Source organism: Erythrolamprus reginae, chromosome 2 (genome assembly GCF_031021105.1).
Source record: "Erythrolamprus reginae isolate rEryReg1 chromosome 2, rEryReg1.hap1, whole genome shotgun sequence".
In the NCBI taxonomy this organism is placed as follows: Eukaryota; Metazoa; Chordata; class Lepidosauria; order Squamata; family Dipsadidae; genus Erythrolamprus; species Erythrolamprus reginae.
Genome location: NC_091951.1, coordinates 326591466 through 326600790, shown reverse-complemented (window position 1 = coordinate 326600790; position 9325 = coordinate 326591466). Strand labels below are relative to the sequence as shown.

At 48.3% G+C, this 9325-nt stretch overlaps 1 protein-coding gene across 2 annotated transcripts in view; it reads left to right on the top strand.

Annotated features, from left to right (window-relative positions):
• The first annotated feature begins 2618 nt into the window (after positions 1-2618).
• The window catches only part of ISL1 (ISL LIM homeobox 1), a 107983-nt gene continuing 101276 nt past the window's right edge, over positions 2619-9325 (top strand). The window contains exons 1-2 of one of the 2 annotated variants that reach the window (XM_070736381.1): positions 2619-3126; positions 4585-4774. In XM_070736381.1, the coding sequence (XP_070592482.1) occupies positions 3099-3126; positions 4585-4774 (218 nt within the window). In that variant the 5' untranslated portion in view covers positions 2619-3098. Of the gene's footprint in view, positions 3127-4518; positions 4775-9325 lie in introns of those variants that run through there. The other variant, XR_011557796.1, reaches the window with a different exon arrangement.

Genomic DNA, 9325 nt, shown 5'->3' with positions numbered 1-9325 from the left:
TTCCAGGACGGGGGAGGGGGACGCAGTGGGGTAGCAAAAATGGAGCACCACCCCAGAGCACCCAATTTGCACTGAAATATGTTGAAAAAAATCTATAAGCCACGCCCACGGTGTGGTAGTCAAAAATTTGGTAGCCCTTCACTGTGTGCACGCATGTATCTGAGTGCCCGCAGGAAAGAGTCGAAACTTAGAATATGAGCTAATACACTTTTATACCAAGGAATTGTCATTTCACTTCTTGCACACTTGCAGGGTGATTCTATGCCGTGTCAGGAGAAATCAACGCCCACCTTCCCAAGGCGAATGCTGGCACTTCCCAATGTAGTGATTTATAAAGTCTTTATAGTGTCACCCAACCATCACTCTGTTCATAGAACAATAGCGCCGACGTGCTTTGTACTTTATCACCCAAAAGGGTCCATCACTATATTTCATTCCAACACGAATCGGCATAGCACCGCGTGTATTTTTCTACCCGTGTTTAGGATCAGGTGGCATTAGCCTTACTAAGTGATGAAGGTTAGATCACTAGCCTCGATGTAAGACGCCAGGGGTGTTTCCACACGTAGACATAAACACGGGTTCACACATTGTCGAGAAGTCAGTATTAATTATGGGGACAGAAACAGTCTTGCAACATATTCACCCTCCCTGATGCAGAGGGGTCCCCAAACTTGGCAACTTTTTAAGACTGGTGGACTTCAACTCCCAGAATTCTTCAAGTTTCCAAGTTTGAAGACCTCTGTTCTAATGGGAAGCAGAAATGGTGAGAGTACTTCCAGGTTCCTACCGCCGGCAAAAGCAATAGCTGGGAAACTAGAAGTACCAATAATATGTTTGGTTGGGGAAAGGAGCCGCCAGGTTCCAGTTTTCCTTCAACGCAGGAAAGTCAGCGAAGGCAATTTTTCAGCCTAGTTTTTTTCTCTTCGTCGATCTTACTCTTACACCATGAGTAACTTCTATTGAAATTCACAAGGAGGGATTGTTACCTGCATTAAAAAGAGTTAGGGGGGGTAGAGTGGCAGGGAGTTGGTGGGGAAACGCACAACTTCCAAGTGCTAAACACCTGCGAGCAGCTGCGGTTACTCCCACCTTCCTTTTGATGTCCGCGCCGCTACTACGAGAATGGGGAAGCCGCAAGGAAGAAAGGAGGCAAAACTGAAGCCTGGACGGGCAGCAGAATCCAGCCGCTGTCAATCGGAGTCTTCGCCTCAAATAATAATTAAAACAAACAAACAAACAAAAAATACCGAACCCGCCCCCCCCCCGGAAAAAAAAACAGCGGGCGAAAAATCTAAGCGGCTCTAAGCCTTGATCGCCCTCTTTTTGCGGCATAAATCAGATTGCACGGCTTTTAATCCGCCGCCCCTCGTCCTCCTGCTCTTTTCCCCTCCCACAGTATTTGATCAGTCACCTGATCCATGTTTCCTTCTGCTTCCCCCCACCACCACCTTCACGGCCTGCCTAGTTCAAAAGGAGAGGAAGCTGTGCGGAGAAGAAACGTCTCGTTTCTTTCTTTTTCTCTCCCCTCCCTCGCTCCCCCCCCGAAAAATAAAATAAAAATCCTGCCCGACTTTAGGAAGGGTGGGGGGAGTGAGAACGAGAGAGAGAGAACGAGAACGAGAAAGAGAATATGGGAGAGAAAAAGAGAACGAGAGAGAGGGAGAAAGAATGAGAAAGAATGAGAAAGAGAGAAAGAGAATGGGAGAGAGAGGAAGACAGAATGGAAGGGAGAAAGAGAATTAGAGAGAGAGAAAGAGAGAAAGAATGAGAGAGAATGGGAGAATGAGAGAGAGAGAATGAGAGGGAGAGAGAAAGAATGAGAATGAAAGAAAGAAAATGAGAGAGAGAATGAGATAATGAGAGCGAATGAGAAGGAGAATATGAGAGAGAATGGGAGAATGAGCGAGAGCGAGAATGAGAAAGAGAGAAAGAGAGAGAGAATGAGACACAATGAGAGAGAATATGAGAGAGAAAGAATGAGAGAGAACGAGAAAGTGAGAGAATGAGAGACAGAATGAGAAAATGAGAGAGAATGAGAGAATGAGAAAGTGAGAGAATATGAGAGAGAGAGAATAAGAGAGAGAATGAGAGAATGAGAAAGAATGAAAAAGTGAGAGAATATGAGAGAGAAAGAGAGAATGAGAAAGAGAGAAGATGAGAGAGAGGGAATGAGAGACAGAATGAGAGACAGAATGAGAAAGAGAAAGAGAGAGGCAGCTGCTTGCTTTAAGCCAATGAAAGGGGGGTGTTGATGCAAAGTGGGGGGGGGAGTAGAAACGGATTAAGAATGTGTGTGCGCGCGCGTGCAAGGGTGGGGGAGAAAAGAGAAATCAAAAGTTGTCTCCGGTTCGTTCTTCCTTCCTTCTCCCCTTCCCCCCAGTACTTCTCCGCGGTCTGTCGCGGATCTCTCCAGCCAGCCGCCCCGGAGGCCGGGCTCGCCCCAAAGCCCCCCCTCCCTTTGAAACACGATAATCGGAACAGCTGCTTCTGTGTTCCCCCTCCGGCCAATCAGAAGACGGCGTGTTTTGACGTCCCCGCGGCCCACGCCGGCCAATCAGGAGCGAGCGGGAGCCGGAGCGGAGAAGTTTTTGAGCGAAGGGATCAGGGAAGGAGGAGAGGCTGGCGGCGGCGGCGGCGGAGGCGCGGAGAGTTGGCCACGCACCGGGCAGAGCTCTCACTCTCACTCTCTCTCACTCACTCTCACTCTCTCGCTCTTACTCTCGCTCTCTCGCATCGTGGACGGCGGGTTCCTTTCCCACGGAGCCGTTTCTCACCGTAGGGCAAGAAAAGAAGGGCGTCCGTCCATCCGCCCTCCCCCGAGATCGATTCCCAGCGCGGCAGAGGCGGCGGAACGAGCGAGCATCTTCTTTGACAGCATCTTCTCTCCACCCACCCCCATCATCACCACCGCATCCCCGGTCTCAGCCTCCACGGGGCAAAGAAAAAAGAAAAAAAAAGGCAGAGCCGCCGGTTGATTTGTTGATTTATTCTTATTCTTTTTATTTTTATTTTCTTCCACCCTCTCGGAAAAGTTCCCCGGCGGACGCGGAGCAACCATTTCACGGTGGACACTACTATACCCTCCTCTGGCAGACATGGGCGATATGGGCGACCCACCGAAAAGTAAGGGGGGGACCCACGGTCGCCTGCGGGGGCTTTGGGATCGGTTCTTAAGCGCTTTTAAAAGAATATATTTTATTTGATTTCTCTCGCACTCGTTATTTTTTTAAAAAGGCGAAAGCAGCGAAACGTTTTGGAGCGAGGAAGGCAAGGGGTGGCCCAGCGCCTGTTGCCGAGCCCTTGGCCTCGGGGGTGATGCTTTGGAAAGGGATGTGTGTTCCCCAGTGGGGGCTTTTGGTTTCCGGGGAGGAAAAAACCCGGCGCTTCTGCAGCCGGGGGTCATAAGGCGTTGAAAACCGAATTGTGGCGGGGAAAACGCCTCGTCCCCCTCCCCGGTGCCGAAAAGCTGTGGAAGATCAATGAGATCCGCAGAAGGATCTGGCGGTCTTGCCTGGGGTGCGCAGAGGGTAGTCTTGCCTGGGGAGAAGAGGGGAGCGAAAAGGATCCCTTTGCAGTCACAGCGTCTCAATGACTTTGCCAGCTTTCGGATGTCTAAACACCCCCCCCCCTCCAAGTATCCCATTTATTTTTATTTATTTTTTCCCCTCCCCAACAATGGGAGATTTTTCTCCACCACCCAATTTGATTCGGGACCAATTCCGGGCTGCGGTCGTACGCCACAGCTGGGAACTGTTGTCCGACGCCTCCCACTTGAATCCAAGACTTTGGACCCAAAGGGAGAACAAATTGTGGGGTGGGGGAGGGAGCAAACCCCACAAATCAAAGCGTTCGGGCTGGGTTGTTGGCTTCCCTGGACTTGCGAAAAGCCTATTGCCCGGGGTTTACGTGTTCCCGACCCGCTCGTCTCCTTCTTGTCCCCCCCCCCGCACCAGCCCCGAGTCCAAATCACCGCCGTTTGAATTGCTTGGAAAGCGGGGAAGAGGCTCAGCCTTATTCACACACACTGAGGGAGAGAGAGAGAGACAGACAGACAGACAGACAGACAGACAGACAGACAGACAGACAGACAGACAGACAGACAGACAGACAGACAGACAGACGGGTCTTTGCAACTCTACTTTTAAATTTTGCGTCCCCCTTTCTCTCTCGGCCAGGAAAGCGTTTGATGGAGACAGGCAGGCAGGCAGACTGACAGACGGACAATTCTTTGCAAATCTACTTTTAACTTTTGCGCGCCCCCCCCCTCTCGGCCAGGAAAGCTTTTGATGCAGACAGACAGACACACAGACAACCGCATCCCGATTGCGCTCCTAAAACGCCCTTCTCCTCTTGCACCCTCCCCTCCCTCTCCTCCTCTTCCTCCCCCCCCCCTTCTCCTTGCCCGAAAATGCAACGCGTTTCCTAAAGACCCAGCTAGCCAGCCAGGCTCAGACACGGCGGGGTTGACGGGGGACTGAATAAAAGGCGTTTATCTCGGTGGGGGAGAGAGAGAGAGAGAAAGAGGGAAAGAGAGGGCGAAGGCTCCGTCAATTATGTCTCTTTTCTTCCTGCGCCTTTCAGAAAAGCGGCTGATTTCCTTGTGCGTCGGCTGCGGCAACCAGATCCACGACCAGTACATCCTGCGCGTTTCCCCCGATTTGGAATGGCACGCGGCGTGCTTGAAGTGCGCGGAATGCAACCAATATTTGGACGAGACGTGTACGTGCTTCGTGAGAGATGGGAAGACCTACTGTAAGCGGGACTACATCAGGTAAGGGGGTCTTTCTTTCTTTCTTTCCTCCTTCCTTCCATCCTTTCTTACCCCTTCCCTTCTTCCCTTCCCTTCCGTCCCTTCCTTCCCACTTCCGTCCCTTCCTTCCTTCTGTCTCTCCTTCCTTCTGTCTCTCCTTCCTTCCCTTCCTTCTTCCTTCTCTCCCTCTCTCCTTTTCTTCTTTCCCTTCCTTCCTTCCCTCCCTCCTTCCTTCTGTCCCTCCTTCCTTCCTTCCCTCCTTCCTTTTCTTCCTTTCCTTCCTTCCTTCCTTTCCCTCCCTCCCTCCTTCCCTTCCCTCCCTCCCTGTTTCCTTCCTTTCTTTCTTTCTTTCTCTCTCTCCCTCCCTCCCTCTTTCTTTCTTTCTTTCTTTCTTTCTTTCCCTCCCTCTTCCCTTCCGCACCGCTCTGGGAGTTATGGCGACTGTAGATCCGGGGAGGGGGCGGTTGGGTGGGGGAAAGAGGTCGGGCGACATCCGCGCTCGGTTCGCTTCCAACCAAGGCTTTTGAGATTCTCCGGAGGTTCTTGCAGGCGAAACCTTGAGTCTTAACGGGGGGGGGGGGGGGGGGGGGGGGGGGGGGTTTGTTGTTTCTTGGGGCGAAGCGACTTCTATTTTATCCCTTCGGAAGCCTGGAAAGAATGTGTTGAGCAAGGTACACGCAGTCCCTCTCTCTCTCTCTCTTTCTCTCTCTCACACACAAACACACACACGAGAAGTCTGAGGCATAAGCATATCCCGTGGTTAGAGAGGGGGGGGGATAGTAAACAGTGAGGAAGCAGGAAGATAAAGAGATGCAGGTAATTATAGAGTGATGGGTTTCTCTTCCTTTTTTATGTTTTAGAATTTTTTTAAAAAAAATCTGTGTGGGGTTGTTTAAAACGTCCCCCCTTTTAAAAAGAAGCTCTCTATCAACAGGCCGCTTTGGAAGCGCCTGAGTAAATACGCCTGAGTAAATAAGGATTTTAGGGGATCAGTCAGACGCCGGTTTGTAGGCAGCTCTCAACCTGGAGATCTTAGCCTGCGTTGTGTGCATTGACTTCCTGGGTGACTGAAGGAAGCAAACTCGAGGCCGGCTGCTTTTTGCCGTCGTCAGGATTAACTCCTCGGCTTTTAAATGTACGAAGGTGGGGAAATAAATTGATCCCACCTCGCACCTTCAAAAGGGGGAGAAAAATTGATAATAATAGGCCTCCTGGGTGGAACGAGCCAAACAAAAGCGTCCTAGAACTAGTCTACTTCGGGTGTTATATTATTTATTATTATTATTTATTATTATTATTATTATTATTATTATTATTATTATTATTATTATTATTATTATTATCAACACAGCAAAACGAGATCAGTATTTTTCGTATTTCATCATCCGTGGGGCACTTCCAAAAGCACCTAGAACTGCGTGATGTAGCGGCTTATTATTATTATTATTATTATTATTATTATTATTATTATTATTATTATCATTATCATTATCATTATCATTATCATTATCATCGTCGTCGTCGTCGTCGTCGTCGTCATCATCATCATCATTAATATTAATATTATTATTATATTTCCACCACCACTAAATTGGCTGGAAAGGTTAATGTACGAACAGGGGCAGCGCTGTCAGAGAAGAGCTACTGACACTGGTGGGGTTTTGGCCCCCAATCTTCATTTAATAAAAGAAGACCCAAAGACCCACCAAATATCTTGAGAATCCGAATATGATGAGAAAGACGTTGGGGTTTATTTTACTCTGCCCGGTTTTTTTCTCCCCCGACTGTTCTGATGAGGTCTAGTTTGAGGCGCGAGTAATATTTAGGAGTTGGGGGGGTGTAGCTGCAATTTGTCGCCCTTCGGATGAATCCAGCCCCTCCCCTGAACTCTCGCTAATTAAGTGTATAATTGAAATGAGGTGGTAGTGAGTAGGAGGAGGGAGGGAGGATGTAAAAGGTTCTTCCCGCGAGGGAACTGGGGGCGGATTTTTTCCCTATTTTTCAGGAAAGGGCATTTAAGGGAAGGAAAAAAATAATAACAACCACTTCCCTCGGTATCCATTCTAGCCAGGCCCCTTCTTTACCTTTCTAAATAATAATAATAATGATAATGATGATAATGATGATAATGATAATAATGATGATGAGAATAATAATAATAATAATAATAATAATAATAATAATAATAATAATAATAATAATAATAATATAACCACCGATGCGGAGGATGTTTCTTCCCCCAGCCATTTGGAAGAAAGGTAGAGGACAGTAAAAACCCCATTGGTCGCGAATACTAAATAAAATAAAATAATTTCATTAAATAAAAGTCAGCTCTATGCTATAAAACGTAGGGGTGGCTGGAGAATCCCACACAAAGACTTCGTTGGCAGGAAACCCCCCCCCCCCACCTTAGGTAGGTCTACTCGGGAGGCGGACATTTTTTGCGGGGTTTACTCTCAGGTAAGCTCCGTTGGGTAGGGTTACCACAGGCCTTCATCTTTTTAAATATTAACCCTTTGGGGCGCTTCTGGGACTGCCTCTCCTCCCTTATCTTATCTGCCTTGATGAATTGGACAGAGGAGATCAAATTGCCCCTCAGCTGTTAGCGAACAATCGCTACATTTAGATAATGGAAGCGGCTTCCTTTCCTATACCTACCCTGGGGGGGGGGGGCGGGAAGGGAAATCTGGGAGCTGATTATTTTTTTTTTATAAAGAGAAAAATAAATTCCTGCTGTTCTGGCCACCGCTCAAACTGACAGGTAAACTGACAAATAAGTAGGATTTTTTTTTCAAGAGAGAGAGAGAGAGATAAAATAAGGAAGGAACGAAGGAAGGAAGAAGGGAAAGAAGGAAGAAAGGAAGGAAGAGAAGGAAGGAAGGAAGGAAGGAAGGAAGCTTTTATTTTATGTTTCAGGGATTATTATTTTTTTTTTGGCGATCGAAGGGCAGGGTGAGGGGGTGCGGCTGGGATGAGGAGGAGAGGCGAAGCTACTGTGTACCCTCGGTTGGGTTTGATCTTCCAGGAGGTGGGGGGCAAAGGTTGGCGACTTGAGACGGGCCTGCGGGCCGAGGACACAATCCAGACGGATAGGAGGGGGAGGGGGCTGTTTAAGGTTCCCTAAACCAGAAATGGCAGCAGGAGGAGGAGGAGGAGGAGGAGGAGAGGAGGCGCCCGGTGTTGTTTTTTTTAAACGGCGCTCAGCCTTGGCGGTGTGCGTATTTTATTTTTATTTTTTTCCCCACCCCCCGGTAGCGACTTTTGGCTGGGTCCGAACTCTTCTCTCGGGGTTTCTTTTTTTAGATTCCCCACTCCTCCCTACAGTCTTCCACCGCCCCCCAACCCCCCCCCCCTCGCTTTACGACTTGGAGCTGCAATTCTGAAAGACGAAAAGGGAGGTCGCAGGCGAAAAGTTCTCCCCAGCCCCGACATTCGCCTCCAGAAAGGCCGGTTAGAGAACGAGGTCCAGTTTCCTCGCTTGCCCGCCGCGCTTCCCTCCCGAAAGTCGGCTATAAAAAAAGCCCCAGGGCTTCGTATGGTCGTCTTCTTTTGGAAGGCTACGGCTGCATAAGGCGTCTTCAGAATCCGGGTCTTTCGGAACCGGGGGGAGAAAATAAAATAAAATCCGGCGCTGGACAAAAGGGAATAAATAATTTACGGAACAGGCGCGGTTATCTCCCGGCTATCTATTTGCTTGCTTTAATAAAAATAGAAACATAGAAGATTGGCAGAAAGGGGCAAGAAAAAAGACCTCATGGTCCATCTAGTCTGCCCTTATACTATTTCCTTTATTTTATCTTAGGATGGATATGTGTTTATCCCAGGCATGTTTAAATCCAGGGACTGTGGATTTGCCAACCACGTCTGCTGGGAGTTTGTTCCAAGGATCTACCACTCTTTCAGTAAAAAAATATTTTCTCCCGTTGCTTCTGATCTTTCCCCCAACTAACCTCAGATGGTGCCCCCTTGTTCTTGTGTTCACTTTCCTATTGAAAACACTTCCCTCCTGAACTTTAATAAACATAGAAACGTAGAGCAGGTTGAAATCGGAAGTCAATGCCCCCGGAGCCTTCGGTAGTAGGATGGTCCTAATTCCCTTTTTTGGCTCGGGATTTACAGCATTCAATTCGGTCCCCTCTCTCTTTTGCAAAACTCTTTTTACTTGAAAAGCCAAAAACCCGATTTATCTTTCCAACTAAGGCCAAAACACAGGCACACGCCAACAACCAATCCACACGTTATTTCGGAAATGCTTGCTAAAGTGTTAAGTCAAGTTCAAGGGTCTGGATTGAAGCCCATTTGCTTTAAGAGGCTTAGTTGGTGGACTTGGAGGGTCTTGCCGGCTCCCAAGAAACGGTTTCCGACGTGGGAGGGTGAGGGGTGGGGGTTTCCACTCTTTTTTGCTCTTTCCAGTAGTTCATTCCTGGCCCAGGGACGAAGTGAGTTGTGTCAAATCTTTCTTCGCTAAGCGGGGGAAAAAACAGCCGATAGTTTGGAGCTTTGTTAATTCTTTTATTATCCATTATTATTATTTTTCTCTCTCCTTCGGGTTTACTTTTAAGGAGAGAGGTT